Source organism: Myodes glareolus, chromosome X (assembly GCF_982192425.1).
Source record: "Myodes glareolus chromosome X, mMyoGla1.1, whole genome shotgun sequence".
Taxonomy (NCBI): Eukaryota; Metazoa; Chordata; class Mammalia; order Rodentia; family Cricetidae; genus Myodes; species Myodes glareolus.
This window is the reverse complement of record NC_142053.1, coordinates 49,833,119-49,857,560: the sequence shown is the minus strand read 5'-3', so window position 1 is coordinate 49,857,560 and position 24,442 is coordinate 49,833,119. Positions and strand designations below refer to the sequence as shown.

Here is a 24,442-nt window from a genome sequence, read left to right as displayed (position 1 = left end):
AAAAATAGAAGAAAACAGTTAATAGTTAAGATGCCCATGTCCTGTCATGACTAGTCAGAAATATGGAGGCTATAAAGGAGGATAAAGTTTCCCAATCTATATAAATATTACTTTTTAGTGTTCTTTTTCTTTCATGAGTATTCTGATTTATTTTCCTTTCCTTATAGCCAAAAGCAGTATTTCTGGGAACTGGTTGTAGTCATTCCAGCCTAAAGAAAGAATTTTGTTTGAAAAACCAAATGTGAACCATTTTTCTTAACAAAAGATTTTTTTTTACCCAAAGAACTTAAAAGCCATCCTAGAAAACTGAAGAAATAATACATATCTATATATTTACTTGACTTTTAAAATGTGTATGTATGTACAGGGCTTAGCTCACCTTCATGCACACCGAGTAATTCACCGGGACATCAAAGGCCAAAATGTGCTGCTGACTCATAACGCCGAAGTAAAACTAGGTAAGTTCATCCCTGCAAGGGTTAGGTGAGGAGGGATGTGAAAAGGAATACCTTTCATCATAGCAGTGCCAATGTAGTATCTGGGTTTGCTTGAAACTTTGGCATGGAACTGACATGAAAGTAAAAGGGGCGTGCCTAATGACTTCTTTGAAACTGCAAATAAACTAAATATAATAGACGTGTACTTTTTGGTCATTTAGTGCTTTATGTTAGAGATAGCTCTCATACTTATTTCAGCGATTGAATTATGGTAGGTAATAACCATTTCAAAATATTCCTGCTCATATTTGAAGACTATGACGTAGCTTTCAATTGCTTAGACATAAGTTTCTTATTTGCACTTATTATTTAAAATTATATTGATCAGAAGTGATGTTGCAGCAATATAGAAACCAAATTCTGCATTTCCCATTTTCTTGATAAATAAACAGAACCAGAGTAGAGATTTTGGTCATTAAGAATATTTATTGAATATTTGTGGAACAAATGAGAAAATAATTGTGTGTTATTGAAATAACAGTAGTTTTGAGACAATGTACCATGCCTTATATGCATAAGCTACAGAACTAGCAACATAAACTGCACAGATCACATTACATCTTAAGCAAAGCACATGAACATGACAGCTACAGAAGCAACACCAAGAAAGATACTGTAAAATGATAATAAACTCCATAGTCTGTACCTTGTTTCACTAAGAAAATACAAATTATTTCATTGTTGACTTTTGTTTTGATTTTGTTGTTATTGCTGCTTTTGCTTTGAGACAGAGGCTCTCTGTGTAGCTCTGACTGTCCTGGAGCTCACTCTTGGCTAAGTTAGCCTTGAACTCAAAGATACTCCTGCCTCAGTCTCCTGAGTGCTGGGGTTATAAGTGTGCATCACCACACCCAGCTTCATTGTTGAGTTTTCAACTCTACATTTTATCATAAATTTCTGCTTGCCTTTTGAAATCTTGTATTTACCATTATTTTTTCTAGAATTTCTGTACTTGTTTTCCCTGCATATTTGGGCTATATCAGTTTATGTCCTTCATAGGTCTTTCTTGGCCTTTGAGTTGGCTATTGGAGAGTAGGAATGTTAAGCTGTTATGTAAAGAAATGCTTTTTAAAACTTTAGATAATGAGACCAATGGTCTTCAAAAATATTTGAAATAGTCCTTGCTCTTGTTAGATGCTCTCTGAAAGACTGCCTTAAAATATTAATTTTATTTCATTTTTCTTTGATTCCACTAAATTATTCAAGCTGCTTTTCAGTTATTTTGTTCACCATCTTCCAGATTCCCAGAAACTATTATAAATTTGAAAATATACTTCATATTTCATCCCTGTCTTATTGTTTTTGGAATTAGTAACCCAAGTCTACTTCAGCTCTTTTCTGTCTGTTTCTCAGGATACCATACTAAATATTTTCTTACAATGTATCCCACAGATGAACGAGAAACTGAACTTTTATAGCACAAAACTAAGATACAGATAGTCCAGACAGTGTTTGTACCTGATTCAGAAGATCTGGATACTTATTTAGCTTCTACCAGGAAGATCATTTTTCCTTATCAGTGGGATTGGAGTTTCCGATGTTGTGCATGAGACTTCCTAACTGTTACCAGTACTTCCATTACTAAGATGTGGCTCAGAGCGCTATTCATCCTGTAGCTTGGTGGCAGATCCAAGCTCTACGTATGCCATACGCCACATTTTAGTAATCAGTGGAACTTTATTTTTAATATTCATGATAAACATTTATCCAAACCTACATTAAATTTATAACAGCACTGTTGGGTCTCATTCCAACATAAATAGCAGCTAAAGCTCATTTCCCAGTATTCCTGGAGAAGACTTCATGGTAAAGTTTTCTGGGCCAGAAAGAAAATTTGTTATCCATTGTGGCTTTTGTATTGCCTTTCCAAGTTAAAGCAATAACTTACTGAGATTTGTGTTCCTGATTAATTATTTTGACATATGTAGTGGATTTTGGCGTGAGTGCCCAAGTGAGCAGAACAAATGGAAGAAGGAACAGCTTCATTGGTACACCTTATTGGATGGCCCCTGAGGTGATTCACTGTGATGAGGACCCAAGATGCTCCTATGATTACAGAGTGAGTAGGCTACTTCAGACAGGGAGAGTTCAAATTTGAAAAAAAAAAAGTTGACTACGTTTTTCTTATTTATGAAGATTGATTTTTTTAATGTGGATGTATGTGTCTGTATGAGTGTATATACACATCTGTGTGCAAGTGTCCACGGAGGACAGAAAACAGCATGCAATGCCCTGTAGCTATAGTTATAATTAGTTGTTAACCACGTGACTGAGTGCTGGGGTCTGAATCCTGCTCCTTATGATTAAGCAACAAGTGCTCTTAACTACTGAACCACCTCTCTAGATCCAACTATGTCCACTTTAATGATAAAAAGATACAAAGTAGTTCTTCCTTTTAAATAACCTCTAATTAGGTATAGTAGTCTTTATTCCTATATGTGGTTTCGTAGTATGCATAAAAAGAATATTGCCTAACAATGAAGGCAAAGTCGAACACTGGCACTTTTTCAGATTCAGGAGGGAATATCTAGTTCAAGTTGTTGGCAACTTCTTTATAAAAATATATTAGATGGCTTCATTTGGAGATTTAACTTCCAAGAGCAGAGGAATTTCTAAACTCAATAAAATGAAGCCAGGACTGGGGCCTCAAGACTGTAATCCCAACTACTTGGGCGATTAAGGCAGGAATATTAGGCCTGCTTGAGCTACAAAATGAGTTTGCGTTCAGCTTTGTGTCAAAATTAAGAGTGACAAGTAGAGCTGATGATGCTGGCCAGTAGGTCTAACATTCATAAGGCCCTGCACTTAATCACCAGCTCCACACATATAGAATAAGTATAAGACAAATAATTAATTCTTATAAGTAAAAATTAAAAATAATAATTTAATTGCTTAGTATACCTTAGTATACCGGAGAAAATCTTTAGTATACCGGAGAAAATCTTTGGCATTTGTCTCATCTCCAAAACCACAGAAAATCAGTAGAATAGAAATTTAACAATTTGAGGTATATTTAACATTTCAACTGAAATTTCAATTTGAAATGAACGTATAAATATATATATACAAACATATATCCCAAAAATTCAATATGGAAAGGCACAAAACTCCCCATTTGCTAAAAACTAGAAAACCTCACTCACTTACCACATCATAAGTCTCCAAACAATTCACTGTGATCTTTCTCTGTAGTACTTAGGACTCAATACGTGAAATCGGTCAATTTACATTTTATATTTTATCTCTTTGCCGTTTTCTCCAATGTCCTTTGCTTGTTCTGTAAAGTAATTATTTCCTGAGAGCCTATTGCATTTCCCGCTCTACAGCGAGAGCTATGAACACCACAGAAACTAAGTTTTTCTTAGCTCATTTACTGCAAGACATGGTAACTTATATCTGTCTAAATTTTACAGTCTTCCAAGTACTTTAATTTGGTTTTATTATTTAATCTGAAAATAATTGAAAGAAACCTTAAGTCTCTTTAAAAGCAAAGTAAAGGCATCTATAAACTGAGGCTCCAAAACTAGAGCAAACTATTTTAAGGGCCAACCAGTATGCCTCTAGTATGTTGCCTTTTATTCTTTCCCAAATACACATTTTATTTAAGTATGATATCTGTGCTCATGCATCTGCATGCTGTGTGCATGTAAAAGCACATGGGTGGAGCTCAAAGGAAAACTTGTAGAAGTCAATTCTTTCCTTTCAACATATGGATCCTGATGAGTGAACTCAGGTCGGCAGGTTTGGAAGCTAATGTCTTTACCCACTGAACCATCTCACCAGCTCCCTTTTTATACTTTGACAAACCAAATACAGCTGATAATGGTGAAGATAGTTTATAAGTGCTTCATAATGTTTTGTAGGTTCAGTTGATTTTATCCCAGGAGCTAATGAAATATGTATTCAATAATTTATACAAAATATATCAGCAAATATAGTTTACATGTAGAATAATTTGTATGTTAATGTTTAACTCATAAATTATTAAATATATCTATATTTATTAAATATATGTACATATGCTCATATACATATACATATGTATGCATAAGAATCCTATGAAGTGGATATTATTAAAAAGCATTCTACATTAAATAAAATTAAATGAAATACATAGAATTAAATCGCTGGGCAGTGGTCATGCATGGCTGGGCATGGTGGTGCATGATTATAATCCAAGCACTCGGAAGATAGAGACAGTGGGGTCTCTGTGAGTTCGAGGTGTTCCTGGTCTACAGAGCTAGTTCCAGTCAGCTGTAATTACACAGAGAAACCATGTCTCAAAAAAAGTTACTTTTTATATTTAAAGTGGAACAGTAATAGAAATGCGCCCAGGATGAACTTTCTTTCCGCTGAATATCATTCCTTAGGAACCTGTGGAACAGTGAGGTGCTGGCTGGTCACAAACCGACGCCTTTTTGTAATTTCAGTCTCTAAAGATTTTTATTACAAAAAAACCATTAAATGGCTCTCACATTGATATTCCATTCCTGCCAAAATGTTTTGGAGATTCTTAATAGTAATTTCCCATTTTAATAGTAGGTTTCTTGCTCTCATTTTTAGAGTGATGTGTGGTCTGTGGGAATCACTGCTATTGAAATGGCTGAAGGGGCTCCGCGTAAGTACAAATGTTTGCTATAGTTAATCTGTTTAAAAAATTGTGGAGCTGTATTGTACAAACCTGCACCTCTAAAAAAATGATGCTAACACTTGAAACAGTCAGCTTTGATTTGGCTACGTACGTGACATATCATGTACCAAACCATAAATGGTCGTGTTTTCAATAATGACCAAACACCATGGTTAAAAATCACCATATGTAAATATATGATGTATTTCTTATCATTTTATCTTTCTTATGACTTCTCTTTTAATATCTACTTCTCTGTCCATCTCTTCAAATTCAGAATGTGATAGTTGGCATTAGTTTTATTTTGAGATTTTAAGTAATGAAAAGGGACTGAAGAGCGAACTCATAGGAGGGCAGAAAAGTTTTGTATAGGGGTTGTAAATGGCAAGCTTCTTTAGAAGAATGAGTGAGGGCCAGGAGATTCTGAACTCACAAGCAGATAGACCGTTTCCTAGATAATTAATGAAAATTACTTCAATCACAAGCAACTCTGGATAGCCTCCCTATCAAAAATTTCTCTTTCACTACTATCCTTTATTGCCTGGAGTATTTACTCTGCATGAAAGCGATACTCATCAATTTAACTGTAGCAATCTTCTAGGTTATGATAATTATCATCTCAGAGGGAATAGTTTTCCAAAACCACAATTATCAGATGGTGTCTTCCAAGATTTAGGTAAGAAAATTATCATCCTTTGATCTTTTGTACGTCAGGCTCTCCCAGAGAAACAGAGAAAAGGAAGAGGAAAAGCTCAGCAGGGAGAGGGCGCTTTACCAATAGAAAACAGAACCTTTTGGAAAGCAGGAGCTGTTTCAGTTCTTCGGGTATAGGTGGGGACGTCAGCAATATGGGGGCTTTTTTCACTGAGGCTGGAAGATTTATAGTAGTATTCAAACACCGTAACATCGTAGGTCACAAGTTGAAGAGTTGTGCTTCTGAGCCTCTACCTTTTTTTATGGCAGTGTGGATCTTCTGCTTGTTGCAAAGCAGAATGAGGACAAAAATTCCTCCCAAGTACCAAGTCAATTTGCTTTCATCTGAGCCATATATTTCCCTATTTTTGCAGTCTCCTGGATATTGTGTAAAGTATTTTAATATTGTTGACCATTTTTCTATTAGCCATTTTTAATTGATTTGTTAGACCTGGTAATGGAAATATTAACTTAAAGTAATGTTTTTATTAAAACAAATTTTACTTTAAGTTGTTATACATTTATTTGTATCTGCTTATCTCTTAGTCTATTTAACAGGATATGTGGATGAACACTGAGACTTTGGAATGAGCAGTAGGGTCTGCAGTTACCCTTTAATTTCTTTCTAAATTCGTCTGTTTCCCTTAACAGCTCTGTGTAACCTTCAGCCCCTGGAAGCCCTTTTCGTTATTCTACGGGAATCTGCTCCCACAGTCAAATCCAGTGGATGGTAAACATGAATTTCTTAAATATATTGATTCAGTATTTTATAACAAAGTTTTCATTAATTTGGTCATTCTTGCTTCAACATTTTTATTGGGCAACATTTTCTGTATTCCAGTATCTTAACTTGGATGTCTAAATAGCCAGTTTTCAGCAGGATATAAATGGTTACCTAGAAATATGTAGTATTCTCTATAATAATATATGATGAGAATATTATAGTCTTTTCATCAATAGCCATTTTCATCTGCTTCTATAGCAATGAGGTGAAGCAATGGCACCCATAAGCAATACTTTTCATGGTGCCTAGACATTCAGTGAATAATTCTGATATACAGCCTTACTGGTTGGCCCATTAAATTAAACATCCATAGACTTGAAGAATTCCTTCTGCATTGTTATAGACCAGGCAACCATGAGAATTCTGATCTATGAAGCTGGTTAATCCAGTTAAAACTTTTACACAAGATTAGTAAGAGGTTGCAATTGTTATTTCTTTGCTGGCATTTTTTATGAACTTAACTCTTTCCATGTATGTAAGCTGTTGTCCTCTTTATCAGTGCATTCTTTTGAAATCATAGTGAAGCTTCTGTGGCTAGAATTGTGTATAGCAAGTAAAGCATTCACCTCCAGAGGATGAAGGTTAAAACCATAGGACCAGTCTACACTCCCTGACAACATATGCCACATTAATCTTTTAACTGCCATCTTATTACATGACCTTTACCATGTACGTGCTGCCAAATTCATTGAAATTTCTATTGAGTAGAAAAGTCTGTTTACTCGACTTCTGTTTCTGAAGTTTAAATGACCTCATTGTAGAACGTATATTGTTAAGTCATGGAATATTTGCTAACTGAAAGACAAATAGAAATCTAGCATGCCTTTCAGAATGTGTGGCCTTGAAAGTAGCCCAGTGGTCGGATAGGAACAATGCAGCAGGTGACAGTGTCTTTCATGTGTGTGCTTCATTTATTGCAGGTCCCGTAAGTTCCACAATTTCATGGAAAAGTGCATGATCAAAAATTTCCTATTTCGGCCTACATCTGGAAATATGCTTCTTCACCCATTTGTTCAGAATATTAAAAATGAACGGCACGTTGTGGAGTCCTTGACAAAGCATCTTACTGGAATCATTAAAAAGAGGCAGAAGAAAGGTAGAGATGGCAAAGTTTTGTATCATTCAGATAAGAGAGGATCTTAGATTTTTTTTGCTGATTTTAGTTTCATATTTGTTTAAGAATTTAGTTATTGGGACCTGGAGAGGTGGTTCAGCAGGGAAAATGTCCTGAGGTCAGTTCCCAGAATCCATGTCAGGTTGCTCATAACCAACTTCAACTCCACCTCAAGTAGACCTGACATACCCGGCCACTGTACGCACACACACACACATATAAAAACTTAGTCTGAAAGTGAAAACCCTAGAGTCATTTGACATTTAGGTTTTTCAATGTTGCGTGTCACTAATTCATATGATTACCTCTTTTGTGAGCATTTATCTATGAAGTTATTAATTTTTCCTATCATGTATTAAATATTCATATTTACAAGGCTTAAGTCTCAAATTCAAATAGAATATTGTATTATGGATATACTATTTTAAGTAAACTTCAAACTAAAGAAATTGAATCAACTCTTGGGAAATAAATGTGCTCATGATTACAAATTTAATGAATTAATTTTGAAATAATTTGTATATATCATGTGAAGTTAATTTTATGTTCAAATCACAAAATATCAGATAAAATTAAAGAAGATAATTTATGTACCCAAAGGTAATCTTGTACCTATTGATGCCAAAAGGTGACATGATTTTAGTCAGTGTAGAAGAAAATACTCAGAAATGTCCAATTTCATATTTTCTAGAATTTTCTGCATTTAATTTCAGGGACCATAGACAGTGTCCAGAGTAACTATGGAGTGGGAAACAGGGAACTTGAAAAGGGTAGAAAGCATGCTAAGATCTAATCAACAGTGGGAGTTACTGCAGTATTGCTTGTCCCATCTACAAAATTATGTTTCCTTTTTCCAAATGGGGAGCTACAGGGTTCTTTATGCTCCTCTGATAATGAAGTTATTGGGTCCAGCATCATACAGGTCAGTCGTTCTCAAACTGTTAAGGAACAAGGAACATTAGCCATAATTTGATGAAATCTAGAGTTATAAGATTTCAAAGAAATGTTACTTACAGGAAAGTCCCCATTTATTTGGAGATTACTCTAGAAATATAATTAGAGCTGTCTTAAGCGGTTTAACACAGGGAACTGAAAAAAAAAACTCTTCCATTTGTAAGATTCTACATTTTGGTCGTAACAGCACAGCTGACAGAAGGAAGCTGAATGTGTTATGTTAAGTATCAAACAAGCAAGGCTGCCTTAGAGCCCTGCATGAAGAACTCCCTCAGTCAGGTGGTTACCTAAGTGAAAAGCACTTCAACAACTTCAGGGACAGCCACCGTGTTTATGCCACTATAGGCTTGGGATCATACACACACGTAACTAAGCCTCTTTTAGAACAGACTCGGAGCAGTGATCATGGCCCTACAGGTCAACCTACATCAGAAAGTTATTCTTGTTCCTCCTATCCCCTTTATTCTATTTTTCCTTTTACCTCTTTAGAACTGCAGCAATCATATTGCTAAAAATTTTCCTTCTTTATTTCTAGAGAAACTAATGTCTGATATATCTCTACTGTGTTTCAAAAGTATACCTTGAGAATTGGCACCAACAGCCAAGTATGTTTGAGGAGCTGTCTTATTTGTTGTGTTCTTACTGTTTGAATGCACTCTACATCCTGAGCCTTAGAATCTGCTAGGCAACTAAGTGGAGTCACACACTGGTTATGCATCATTTCCTGTTCTCTTTTTCATAATAAGGCATACCTCTGGTCTTCGAAAGAGAAGCAGCTATTAAGGAGCAGTGCACCACAAGGAGATTCAGGTGTGTTGGGAAAACTAAATATATAATCAGATAGCAGCATGTTACCTAAGAAAGTAGATTTGATACTATTGCTTTCTGCTCAAAACAATTTAACCCTTTCTGATATAAGACAAACAAGCAAAAACACAGCATACTTCTGCTCTATGAGCTGTCGTGTGAAAATACTGAGAATTTGTGTTACTATTCCAAAACGACTTTATATATATCAATAGAATGATCATGTAGAATGCCAACCTACACTAAGGATTTAATCCATTAGCACTATATATTACCTGCAGACTATTTCAGACATTGCAAGAATTAGTCCAGAATTCTTTGTTATCTTTGTGGAGCGGGGGCGCGGGGCAGGGTGGCTGTATCTTTTAAAAACTAAATCAATTATCATGCTTGAACTAGTTCTTCTGAACACTCTCTGTATATGACAGTCATCTGCATTTTTATTTTAGAGGACCTTCTTGCACTCCTGAACTTCTGAAAATGCCAACTAGCAGCAAATGCAGACCACTTAGAGTCCTGCATGGAGAACTCCCTCAGCCAAGGTGGTTACCTGACCAAGAAGAGTCACGACTCCAAGCCCTTCAGCAACTGCATGGGGCAGCCGGAGGGTTCATGCCTCTACCTGCTCAGGACAATCCACCCTTACAGAAGCAGGCTGAGGCACCACAGTGCCTCCATGGGGCAGCTCAGGAGTTCATGCCACTACAGGCGCAGGTTAAAGCTAAGATACCTACACCTCTACTCAAGCAGATTCAAGCACCTCCCCGACTAAAGAGAGCAGCTCGGGTGCTCATGCCACTCCCTACTCAGGATAAAGAGCCTAGTCCTCTAGAGGTACAGACTCCCACACCCAAACAACAGGAGGCCCAGTCTGAGCCCTTAGAAACAGGAGAGGCTAAAGATTTGGACCAGGTGCCAGAAGAATTTCAGGGGCAAGATAGGGCATCCGAACAGCAAAGGCAGGGCCAGGGTGCTGATCAACAGCAGAGGCAGAATCAGGTTCCAGAAGAGCATCTGGACCAGAACAGGGCACCTGAGCAGCCAGAGGTGCGAGAACAGGCTGTCGAGCCCCCACAAGCTGAAATTGAGGATAAGGAACCTGAGGTACTCCAAGTGCATGCCCAGGTGTTCCTGCCTTTATTGTCACAGAACCATCATGTGCTCTTGCCTCTTCACTTGGATACACAGCTGCTAATTCCTGTAGGGGAACAAAATGAAGAGTCACCTCCAGCACAGGCCTGGGCTCTGGAGGCCTCACAAGCTGTTGGCGCAGTTCAAGCACTGATAGAGGGACTATCAAGGGACTTGCTTCGAGCACCAAATGCTTATATCTCAAAACCACTTGGTCCACTGCAAATCTTAATGGAGAATTTGTCATCAAATGTGTTTTTCACTCAACCAGAACAGACACAGAAGAAAAAGTCAAAGGTTGCTAGTCTAAAGCAAGCACTGGCAAAAAGACTGTCACCCAAGAGGTTCAGGGCAAAGTCCTTATGGAGAATTGAGGAGTTTGATCTTTCCGATATAGAAGCCAGCAGGAGACGGCGCCAGCGTAGATGGGAGGACATCTTTAATCAGCATGAAGAGGAATTGAGACAAGTTGAAAATGTAAGATTTTGATATTTCTCCTTAGTGGAAACTATTAAGAAAATGTACTAGTTAATGCTTACGTATTTCCTCTGTGAAGCACAATGGAATTGTGCTTCTCCCAAACATTTACTAATTTGTACTTCAAAGGAATCTTTCTGAAATCTCCAGAGAATTGTGATCAAAAGAGGAAAAATTGCTTTAATAATACGTGTAATGGTTTAATGTATCTCTGTAGGAATTGTATCTTAATTATTAGGTGTTTGTTTTGCTTTTACCGGTTACTCCCTTAACTAGTAAAGGGATGGCATACAAACACTTAAAATAATTATTTGACTCTTGAAACATTTCTAACTTAAAATTCCAGAGTTGCCTCCATTTTTATTCCTCTAAGATGTGACTTTTGGGGACGAGAGAGATGGCTCAGAAGCTAAGAAAATCTGCAGCTCCTGCAGAGGACATAAGTTCAGTTTCCAGAGTCCTACATGGCAGCCCTTGACTGCCTGTAACTTGTCTTCCATGGGCGTCTGCACATATATGGTGCAAATGAATTGAAGTCGGCACATACATATAAATAAAAATAAGCAATTTTCTTTTAATCTGAAGTTGCTTATTTGTTATTTCTTGTCATAGAATGCTGGACTGTGCTACTTGTGTGAATTGCATTTGTTTGTACTTTCAGACATGTAAATTAAGATTAGGATAAGAGCAAAAAGACAGGGCTAGAGAGATGGATCAAAGAATAAGAGTACTTGCTCATTCAGAGGACTCAGGTTCAGTTCCCAGGACCACGTGACATATAACAATGATCGATAACTCCAGTTCCAGAGGATCTGATACCTTCTTCTGTTCTCCACACTGTGCACACATGGTGTACAGACATACATGTTGACAAAATACATATACAAATAAAATAAAAATAAAAATCTTTTTAAAAATGAGAATAAAACTAATTTCAAAGACACTTTGTATATAGTTGTCATATTTATGATTGTCTTCTTAAGGCTCCCATGCTTTTTTGTAATTATTCAGTGATGTGACTACATAGACCAGGGAACAAATGGGAACAAGTAGCTTCTCATTTCGTATCAGTCAATAAAAGTTCACTACTTCAAAACTCCCATATGTAGGTGGATAAAATTTGACAGGCTTTGTTAAATTTTATCTGGCAATAATAATCTGATAGTGAGTAGTTTGTAGGATTGATAAGCAAATTAGTAAGCTCGGGAAAAAATTAGGAGAACAGTTATTTTCTAATAGTTTTCAGTATCTATTTATAAAAAAGGAATTATTATATGATGATTAAACAGTTCACCACATCCACTTAAATAATAGCTGATGTATTACTTACAAATGAACCTTGTTTGAGTTTCTAGATAAGTAATTGTTTAGTATATGCACATTAAATCAGTTAAACAGTTGGCATATTTACATGAGAAAAGACTTTAAAAAGCAAAGAAAGAATGACTCAGAAGCAGAGATGGATGCATCACCTCCAGAATATAAAGAGATAGAAATCACAGGCAGAAGGGGAGATATGAGTCTGAAATGGTGATGTGGCAGGAATGAAGGCATCTAACATGCTAATGACTATTCTCAATGAGCTCTCTTAACCAGTTAGAGCTAATGGAATTTGCATCAGTGAACAAGACTTGATTTGATCCTGAAAATATTAGCAGCAGAGAACATACTTAGAATCATTGTTTTGGATTTATATATTTGGATTTATATATATATATATACATAACATACATTTGTATGTATATGTATGTATGAGAAACCATTTCAAAATGTAAGTAGGTCAGTGAACAATTGTTACCATCCTATGAACCTAGATTCCTACATAGGCATTCATATCTTTATATGTATTTTTTAAGAACAAGTTAAAGGAAATAAAATTTTTCATACTAAAGACAAAGTCATAGTTCTTTAAAATATATGAAATTTAATTGTAATTTAAGGACATGTCTGAGTGCTTTACTGTACTAATGAGAAAAATGCATATATTTTACTTGCAATTGGATGAGATAATGGAAGTTGATACATTTGATTGAACAATTTTTTAGCTCTGAGAACTTAATTTAGGAGGAATCTTTGCAACTCAGGACTAAATGTTGAAGTTATAGCAGCTCAACAAATGTACAAGTTAGCTTGTGATTATATGCTAATCAAGTGTTAAATCGGATTCATAATTTGGATCTCATAGATAAGCTTCAGGAAGGCAACAGTTGACCTGAGATCTATGCAAATGTGTGTGCAAAAACAACTTTAGTAGGTAATCAGTACCTTTTCTCATCTTGAAAAGGGATCCTTAACCAAAAGCTGTTAGAAGCTGCTCATTTAAATAATTTTTAAATATTAGCAAATTATTCATTCTGGTTACAAATTAAGATGATTCTGTCATTCTATCACTTGCACTCGTGTGGTCATTTAAACATTTCTATGATTTTGCTTTCAAAGGATAAAGAAGATGACTCATCAGACAATGATGAAGTGTTTCATTCAGTTCAGGCTGAAGTCCAAATAGAACCATGCGTTCCAAATCCTACAGGAAATGAGGTAAATTTCTCAATATGTGTTGTTAGGATATTAATAAGTACCTAGAAAAGTGCCTCTTAAACTTAGTGTTCTCAGGATCCCTTTATAATCCTCAATATTGAGAATTCTGTAAGGCTTTTGCATTATGTCATTCACTGTCTAACTTACAGAAAATTAAACTGAAAAGGTATAAATACATTTAGCATGATAAATAAATATAAAAAAATTGTATTTATCTTTCCCAAAATATTATTATAAGGATGTCATTGTCTCATATTTTCAGACGCTTTTAATCTGTCTTGCTTAATAGAAAACAGCTGTATGTTCATATCTACTTCATAATTCAATCTGTGACCATATGGTGTTTTGCCTGAGATATATGTATAAGAGCTGGCTTGTTACTTATAGATGGCTAGAAAGGGGGGAATTTTGTATAAAATTTTCAGATAATTGCGACTGTTGGAGATTTTCCTTCAGATACTTATGCATATTCTTTGGTAAAATGGCCAAACTAGATAAACAGAATCTAAAGTCATATTCATAAAATTGGATACAAGTAATTATATTAAAATCCATTGCCCTGTCTTAGACTATAAATAGATATTTCACTTATGCATGATTTCTAAATTCATGTATTCATCGATTGGAAGATATTAGTTCACTGTGTATACAGATTCTCCCAAATGTTTACATTCTGTTTTACAATATCAAAGCAGTACTTGTGAACATCACTACCAACTGTACCATAAATACAACTGAGTATTCATAGGTTGTCAAGTACTCGGGAACAGATACTAATTTACAATTTCTAATTATCCCTTGAAAGCTCATGTTTTTATAATTGCTGCCAAATTGCATCACTTTGATTTTTTTCTTAAGTTTGCAAACGAAATTCATTTAAAATATCTAGCATATGCACAAAGTTCAAGTAAGAAGGCTTTTCAGTGTTTTTAAAAATAGAACATTTTATATCAAAATGTTAGTAGTTTGATGTGTAGCATAACCACATGCCATCCTTTACCTTGACTGTGTCTGTTCCTGGTATACTCTTTGTCACAAATACGGGTCAGTTAACCTATGATTCATTTTCTCACAGAAGAGAAATTAGATGATTACATGTGAGGGTAACTTCTGTTTTGATGACCACATCAAATAATACAGAATTCAAAACACACATTTGTGAGACTGGGGTTGTGAGTTTTCTTCTCAAAAAGACATGGCAGCATTATCATGAGTTGGATTCCTAACAGCCAACATTACAAATTCATTTTGATCACTGAAATTATTTAGTATGTAGATAAATAACGTAACATTAATGGTCCTCTGGTGATGAGGGTTTAAAAGTCACACTGTTGCACACAATCAGCATAAGATTCTTCACAGAAGTGTACAATGAAATTTTTCAAGACTCTTAATTGACTAGTTAAGATTACTGTTTTGTGAATACTAAATATTTACAGAAGGAAGATAAGTGGGGTTGTGTCAGTTAAGGAGAACAGTCAATAATGTCTCCCTTGCTGCCTTAACACATGGCTTTGCTTGTATTCCCAGATGGTAGTTATTACCTTCAGCTTGACACTAAGCAAGATATGCAATGAAAAAGTAATGTTTGGTTTGGAACATATTGTGTCTTAATATACGCAATTCTTACTAATTTTTTTCTGTTTCCCATTTTTCATACCAAAGAATGTCAAGTCATATTAAGCCTTGCTTTTTCATTTTTTACCATTATATGAATTTAGTGATTTTTGACTTTTCTTTTAATAAGTATTGCTTAGTTTCTTGACTTGGCTGTAGTGGCATTACATATCTATAGTCTCAGATATAGGAGAGTGAGAGGCAAGAGGATCGTTTGAGCTTGGAAATTTTAGGGCAGCCTGTGGAACATAGGGACCTAATATCAAACATAAATAAAACAATATTTGAGTAAAATAGAAACTTTGTGAGATCAACTTCATAAGAGAACTAGAATTGACCAGGATAGCCAATTATCTAAACTGAAATTAGAAAACATTATTCAGAAAGATGCTCATCATGCATACTGTAAAACATCTGGTTATATTTGGAACTGCGTGTTAGCCAAATATGAAAGACAGATTCTCACCAATCTATCTGTTGCAGTACAAGGACAACGTTGATAAGTCACTTCATAGGGCAAACTAATGTATGAAGCTAAGTACAGCTTCTAGGAATTAGAGAAAATTTATTATTTTAAGTGTAACATGATGCAATTTTCTCTCTAAATAGTATAGTGACTTTCTTACTGATTGTTCGAATCGCCTTTTGGGGACATAGCAGAAAATTGCTGGGAGTAAAAACAGTGTTTTAAAACTAAATTAGACAAGACTAGAGATTATGTTATTGCTAAAAGAAAACAATTCTACTCCATTGATGTAAGCTAACATTGCATGTGCACTTTCTTGAGTATTGTACTACGTCAAATGAGTGCATGGATCTAAAAACCAAAAATAACTTACTTAGCAACAAAAAGTACTTCTTATGACATACTATCTCAAAGAAACTATAATGTATTTTCTGGGTGAAATCTAGAGTTAGTTTGGATGGACATGATTTTGAAATTAAATTCTTAATTTTTGATTGAAAACTTAACTGGTTTTAGATTTCATTTTGATCTGTAAAGTTTTAGAAAACATCATCTTTTCTATGCTAATTATTAATCAGTAATAAAATGAAAGTGTTTGATTACGTTATTTCCACAGTCTATACCTATGCAAATGTTCAAAGAAACAATCAGAAATTATGGTCCTTAAGTTCTAGGATTATAACTATAAAAATAAGACTCATTTATAAAAATTGTATTTTTAAGTTAGATTTTTGGAAAAATATATGTGAAGAAAATAATTTTCCAATACATTAATAACACGAAAGAACTTATTATGGTCAAGTACTTTCATCAAACTATTGTTGCATTTATGTCTCTAAGGCGCAAGAGAGTTCTGCTTCTAGGCCTGGCAACCGGAATCGTAGACATCGTGTGAAATTTTCCTCAAGGTACGTATTTCTGTTTGCAAATTACTTGTGAGTAACTGTGAAATCAAAAACAAAATTTTGAAATTAATTTCCACACGTGAAGTCAAAACTAAATTATCAACTCACATCATGACAGTTTGCCAAAATTGGCTTACATTTAAAAGCTCCCAGCAGTGCTCCATTAACAGCATCTTCCAGTAACAGCTTCCATAGTCTAGTCCATGTGATTCAGTTCAATAATTACCTAACAAGTTTGAAAATACACAATAATTTATTTGATACGATTCATTTGGCCGTAGGATTTAATAAATGTCAGGTCAGTTTTATTACATGTGCAACATAATAAAACAAATTATTCATAAGTGCAGAAACTAATAGAAAATAGGAATAGGAAAGCCTGAAAGTGTTCTGTGGTCAAAATTAAATATATGAATCATTGTCAGATAAATAAAATGACATATACATCATAGAAACTATTGATTGTAGTTTTCATCTTTGTAGTATTTCTGGTTTCAGTAATTTTCAAAGATTATGTTCCATAAGTCAGTTGTTCTCTGCTTTGCATTATACATGAAAGCCAATATTTATTTATTTATCTATTTATTCATTTATTTAAAATTTCCACCTCCTCCCCTCCTACCATTTCCCTCCTCCTCCCCCCAACCCCCTTCTCTCTCCTTCTCGAGTCTAAAGAGCAGTCAGGGTTCCTTACCCTGTGGGAAGTCCAAGGTCCTCCCCCCTCCATCCAGGTCTAGGAAGGTGAGCATCCAAACAGACTAGGCTCCAACAAAGCCAATACATGCAGTAGAATCAGAACCCAGTGCCATTGTCCTTGGCTTCTCCGTCAGCCCTCATTGTCAGCCACATTCAGAGAGTCCGGTTTGATCACATGCTCCATCACTCCCAGTCCAACTGGCCTTGGTGAGCTCCCATTAGATCCCCACCATCTCAGTGGGTGAAAGCACCCCTCGCGGTCCTGACTTCCTTGCTCATGGTCTCCCTCCTTCTGCTCCTCATTTGGACCTTGAGAGCTCAGTCCAGTGCTCCAATGTGGGTCTCTGCATGGACCAAACTCACAATGAAGAGGCCATTGCCTATTTTCATTCATTCAGACATTCAGCAAATATTTATTAATCATTCTTTATATTAAAGCTATTAGACAGGACCGGCAAGGTAGTTTGGTGGGTAAAAGCACATTGTATCAAGCCTGTTGGCCCAAGTTCAGCTCTCACAATCCACACAAAGAAGAGAACCAACTTCCACAAGTTGTCCCTGTGACTTCCACATAGGTGACATGACATCTTTGTACTTCTAGGTGCATGTAGACACACACACACACACACACACACACACACACACACACACTAATAAAAGTGTGTCATAATCAGTGTTCCAAACAATTTTTCCTCTAAGTAAATTAATTTGGATTTTACTAAGTATATACTCACCATGTAATATAGTAAAACTTTGAAGAAAAAAATACAAATAAAATTAAAGATACTGCACAGTACAGACAGATGGTAGAGAGTTCATGTATGATAAGCATAGCCATACACCATTATTTTTTAATCTTGTGACTTTATGTCTTCACAAGAAACCTGAGGGAGAAACTTGTAAAAGTTAACAGTCAGATTGAGAGCACTTTTTCTCTCCAATCAATGCCTGAGTTACCATGCTTCTAACCTCAAAGAGAAGAAATGAAGTTAGTTTTGAATAAATTGTTAGTGCCCTTGGATATGATTTTAATACAATTCAGTATATAAAATTTAAACTTGATGTTAACTTGAGGTGATTGGTAACTTCTAATTAAATAGATTTTCAATTTATTAATAACAAATGCATTTCCTGAAAGTATATTTAAATTTGTAAAATGCATAAACTATAATGAACTCACAAACAAAAATAAATTCATAAAACTACTGTAAATGAACCTTGAATTTTTCCTGAAATGATGGGCCATACTAATGTCTTTGTCTGTTATAAACTTAAATTAACAAAAGAAATCCTTCCTAGACAGAAAACTGAGAGCAAATAAAAGTATCTACACTGGCATTTAAATTTTAATGGTAAACATGGATGTGCTTATGTATCCAAAGTGTTATCTATTGAAACCATGAACAATATACTTAAAACATGAATTATGGACAAATAAAACATGATAACAGTGGAATATTTATAATAATAAACTCTTTGTATTTGCCATGTGAAAAGTCTATTATGCAGTGGAAGGTTTTGTTTGCTGATGTTATCTGGATAATTTTATCTGAATATTACTCTGAACACTTATAGAATATATGTGAAGGAAATGCATGCTATATTGAAAAGTACTTTTATTTCTACACATGAAAACTTTCTCGATCATAGATAAAATAGGTTTAGGAAATTAAAATTGGAAAATAATATCCGTGCTCTACTTTTTTTCAGTGTGATGTATAATTTTAAGAAAATTCTTTTTTGGCTTTTTGAGACATGGTTTCTCTGTAGCTGTGGGGCCTGTTCTGGACCTAACTCTTGTAGACCAGTCTGGTCTTCTGTGTTGAGTTGCATATACTCTTTAGCATTTTAGAATGTGGCACATGTCTTCCTGTCTCTCTGTTAATTTAGCTTGGTTTTCTTTCACAAATGTTTTAAGAGATGAAGGTAAACCCAATATGCTTATCATGATTATAAACGTATCTTCATTAAAGTCTTTGTCTATTTATCATTCTAGTGTCTCTGAGCAGCCTCTTTTCGAAGAAGTTCAGCAGCCCATGGACATCAGACAGAGGAGTTCCCTAAATCCTCAGAATTTCCAAGCAGCATCAGGTGATTCGAAACTCAAAGTTAGAACAGTCAAATACATAGACCAAATATATAACAGCATATATTTCAGACCTAAAGAAGAACTTCCAGAAAGAATGAATGAAAAATGTTATGAAGGCCAAGCAGTATTTAAGAAAAGCAGTTGATTTGATTTGGTATTTGAATGATTAGTGGTGACCTCTGAGAAATGGAAAGTGATAATTTCATTTAGATCTTATATAACATGAGACCATATATTAAAGAACTTGAGGACTATTCTCCATCTACTCAACATCTACTAGGCTGCATTTACAATATGAGCAGAAAAATTGTGAGAATAATTTTTATTTGTCATTTTATCTCACCTCTTCAAAATATGATATGCACAGTATCACATAAATATTTCTTAAATACAGCAAACGGATGGCTTTATTTAAAATACACAAAATTAATTGATCAAATAATAACAGGAGTGCTTATCAAAATTTGGTATCAATTTCAATCAAGTATTTACTAGTGATGTGCATTTAATGGACTTTAAATTTATTATACATTTTTAGACATTATGAAAAATCAAAAAATTGTCATAAACTTAGACATTAGGTCATAAAATCTGGCATTTTCCAGTTTTAAGCATGCAAGATATCTTCAATTAAAGGACATTTCCTGACCAAGCCCTCACATTATTTATAAAAATGTAGAATTCAGATCTTTGATAATGTTTATATCATAAAGGATATAGAAAATCAAACATTCCAATTTCTGAATTTTAAAGCCCTTAGGAGACCTTAGGAGAGTACTATGATGAAAGAATTCTTTTCATACTGCAACCTCACATAAAAATGATATTCTGAAAAGATAAGGCAAAATATTAGGAATGTTTTCCCTACAATATTTTCCTTCTTGTTTGGTTACATATAAATTTGCTAATACATGGCAAACACATGAGTTTTAGAGTTCACTCACTTGCCTTTCTGAAATAAATTAATCCATAAACATTGATAGGAGAAGGAAGAAGTACTGTCTCTGCTAATAAGCGCTAACCCTGTCAGGGCTGAGCCTCTGTTATGTGGATGCCACAGAGCATCTGGCATTGCCAGCAGACTAGGAAATCTATAGATGTGCAGAGAAGTCGTCAGCCACTGAGCCTGTACAGTTGCCCTCCTTCCACTTGAAAAGACTTGAAAGAATTACTTCCTAAAAACAATAAGTAGCAAGGTTCTAGCACTAGAAGACAAGAATGCACATTCTGGGATATGGAATATAACATTTTCAAAAGACAGCAGCACAGCAAATGCAGGGTTTTTAATTGTAATGTCTAGACTTAGACTATCTATAGTTAGTGTGCAGACAAAAGGAGGTCAGTAGTAGTATACTTAATACCCCTAGAAATAAGCATGCAGCTAGTGTTCCACTAGGACACCTTTTATAATAAATATGTTCATTTATACTCTACTGATTTCTAGGCCTATTATGTATTCTCACGGAATTTTTCATGTAACTTATTATATATCACATCACAGTTTTCAAAGCCTATACTGATGTACTGAAAGAATTTGTATTTTAAATAGAAATATTATCATAATGGAATTGTGCTGTCCAATGTGTCAGTAAACAGCCACACCACATGTGATTATTAAAATGAAAACTAAAACAAAAATTAAGTAAACATTTACACAGCCTAATTCTTAGGTGCATTGGCCACATTTTAAATGCTCTGAAGCTACCCTGGTGGTCCAGTGGTTAATACTCAGTACTCCCAAATGTTCATTTCCAAACAGACATAGAATATTTCCATCACTGCAGAAAGTTGTCTCACAAATTACTCTAAAGTTTCCAACTCTATGATACATAGCTAAGTTTTATAAATTTTCATTAGCTCAATCTTCATCTTTATTGAAATATTTGGTTATTCATAACTTGGTTGAAACTGGGGAGGCGGATAGATTTCTCAAGTGTGCGCTAAATATTGAAGACAAAAATGCCTTGTAGGTCTGCAGCATGAACGAAACTTGAGCCTGCTAGTACTCTTGAAAGTGGAACTCAGGAGCACTACCACAATAGGGTTTTTTTTTAATGTAACAGAGTTTGTTTTATAAATTAAGAATTATGTCTGAACTCAGAACCAGAAAACACTGAAAATTACACCACTGGCAGATACTAACCAATTAACAGAGAAGTAAAATACAGAAATTGCTTACTTCTTAGAGTGACGTACTTGCTGTTTTTGACATGGTATGATCTATTCAGTCTATGATTGACTTAGGCTTGTTTGTTTGTTTATTACTGCCACAATAGATTTTAATATTAACTGATAATTTCACAATAGAATGACAAAGACTGAAAGAAAAACAATAAGGTGTTGAACTGATCCACTACACAAACCGAACCAGTTGTGAAATCACTGTTGTTATTAATGTAATTTTTGGCATTCCATAGAGTCATCTTCTGAGGAGGAGAGTCCTGTGACTAGGAGGAAGTCCCAGTCATCGCCACCTTATTCTACTATTGATCAGAAGTTACTGATTGATATCCATGTAGGTTTATCTCATGATGCATTTATATCTACTTTTAAGATCATTTTGGTTTGGCCTATTCTTTCTGACCTTTAAAGATGGAGGGTAAGAATGGACAGATGGTTCAGCACTTGTTCCTGTTCCAGAAGACGAGGGTCTGTTTTTCACAATGACTATGGTGACTCATAATCATCTACAATTCCAGCCCCAGATTTAACATCTTATTCTGGCCTTTGCATACGCCAGGCACACACAATGCACACAAATAATGCATACTGGAAACCATTTATACACATAAAATATTTTTGAATGGAGATGTAAAAGAGCTTAAATGTGTCTTATTAGTCTTTATTTAAAAATATTACACTGTTGGGCAAGTATTCCAAATAGAAAATTCTGAATTTAAAATTGAAATGGGAAAAAGTACTTATCTGATCAAATAATATTGTATTTTTACATTTTTGTCAGGGTATGTAGAAGAATTGTGCTAAGGATTTAATCTAATGGTAGAACGCTTGCCTAGCATACCCAAGTTTCTAGGTTCAATCCCAGTACCACACAAATTACAAATAGAATATATAGGAAAGAATACTGACAAATAGATATTTCTAGAAATTAAGCTACGACCAAGAGGCATAAATTACGTTTTGACTGTTGTTTAATATTGTTCCACAGATAACGAGAGAAAATATTAATGAAAAATAGTGTCTTCTGATTGTATAAATAAAAGATCACCCTAAACTTTTATAATTTGTTTTCAGATCATATTATTTTATGTTCTCAATACCCATACTTTTTTGTATACATGTTTATGTCTAACATAAGAATTACATTTCTATTCATTTGCTTTTTGGATGCATTTGAAATAATTTAAGATAATATATGGCATATATGAACAAACCTGGAAAAATAACGTATCTATTTCAAGAGTGATAATTTAATCTCAGTGTTAGGATAAAACAAAAGGAAAAACTAGACTCTGTAGAGAGCGTACTATCTGGCATCAAACGCAAATGTCTACTCCTCAGCAGGCAAGTAGGGTTAATAAAAGAGTGAGTAAATTTGCTATTTGCTGTGTGATCTACAAAGTCCACAACTAATTACTAATGTTTGGATTTGGGCAACTCATCTTCACTAAAATATTTGCTCTCTGTATTGGCTGGGCATCTTTGTTTCAGTAAGAAATGTGATTTTAACATATTTTGAAATGTTGTCATTTTGGAAACTTCCAATTGCTAAAGAAAATAAGAAGCTATTAGAGACTACCTTAACCTTTCTTGTGCACACAGGTTCCAGATGGATTTAAAGTGGGAAAAATATCACCCCCTGTATACTTGACAAATGAATGGGTAGGCTATAATGCACTCTCTGAAATCTTCTGGGATGATTGGTTAATTCCTGCACCTGTCGTTCAGCCACCTGAAGAAGATGGTGATTATGTTGAACTCTATGATGCTGGTGCTAATACTGATGGTGATGAGGAAGCTTCTAACGATGCTTATGAAGATAACTATGACCATGTCAATGGCCATGATGACTTGAATAACCAGGTTGATCAGGCAAATGTCTGTGAAGTCCGTGGTGATGGTGACTACGATGATGAGTCTCTTCGTGGCATAGATGATAATCTGGGTGCTGTTACTAATGGGCCAAGGTTGGTTTGTCTGTTATTATGCTAGATGCTTATGAGTTCAGAACTATTGACATATTTGGTTTATTTTTAAATGTAACATAACATTAAGAGAATTAATGAATTGTACTTTCATATTGATATATGCTCAGTATTGTGATTTAAATTTTTCTAACGTAGAAAATATAATTCTGAATTATGTATATATAAGTTAAATTCATTTATTTATTAGTTTCTTGATAACTGGGATTGTCTGAGTGTTTCTCTTCAAGTCAGTGCCACTGAATCTTCTTTTTGCTTTAAAATCACAATGAGAAATGAGGTGAAAGATGAAGGATTCTAGTACTGTTTGAAAGAATGGCTAAGCATTTCCCAGAGAGTAGAGATGATTTTGTCGTGTATAAGATCAACTTGATATGATCTTTATTAGTTTAATTGGTGCAGAAGTTACCAAAAGATCTTTTGAATTTTTCTCCCAAATAGAAAAACGATAAAGAATTCCATTTTTATACAGGTTTTAATTTATAATTTTCATAAGGATATATATAGGTTTAATATTGTCTCCATGTAAAATGAAGGATTGGGCATTTTTAGAACTTAACATTTACAAACCCTGATTATGTGATTATCTTAGTCATCCTCTAATATATGAAGCCTATATCAGTTGAACACTCTGGTGAGAGTATTGACCAAAGGTCTATAGCAGAGCTGTTTGTATACATGTAAATAAATGAAAATATATGTTAAACGTAACAGAATCCTGAAAAATATTATAATATCACTATGGATTTTATCATTAACATGACTGAAATTTATTCATAAATTATTCAGTTATTTAAGAAAAATGAGTATTTTCTGCACTAAGCAGTCATGTCTAACACATGATAACAAGGAGTTAAGAGTGGCTATCATGTTAATTC

General features: G+C 34.7%; 1 protein-coding gene across 4 annotated transcripts in view; it reads left to right on the top strand.

The window, feature by feature from the left end:
* The window catches only part of Nrk (Nik related kinase), a 103,431-nt gene that overhangs the window by 53,912 nt on the left and 25,077 nt on the right, over positions 1-24,442 (top strand). For 2 of the 4 annotated variants that reach the window (XM_085684738.2, XM_085684740.2), the window contains exons 7-18: positions 368-458; positions 2,426-2,556; positions 5,061-5,115; positions 6,472-6,550; positions 7,525-7,700; positions 9,419-9,482; positions 9,929-11,087; positions 13,527-13,625; positions 16,549-16,616; positions 19,306-19,400; positions 21,816-21,913; positions 23,182-23,546. In XM_085684738.2, coding sequence (XP_085540864.2) covers positions 368-458; positions 2,426-2,556; positions 5,061-5,115; positions 6,472-6,550; positions 7,525-7,700; positions 9,419-9,482; positions 9,929-11,087; positions 13,527-13,625; positions 16,549-16,616; positions 19,306-19,400; positions 21,816-21,913; positions 23,182-23,546 — 2,480 coding nt within the window. Of the gene's footprint in view, positions 1-367; positions 459-2,425; positions 2,557-5,060; positions 5,116-5,728; positions 5,804-6,471; positions 6,551-7,524; positions 7,701-9,418; positions 9,483-9,928; positions 11,088-13,526; positions 13,626-16,548; positions 16,617-19,305; positions 19,401-21,815; positions 21,914-23,181; positions 23,547-24,442 lie in introns of all 4 variants that reach the window. The other 2 variants (XM_085684739.2, XM_085684737.2) reach the window with 2 other exon arrangements.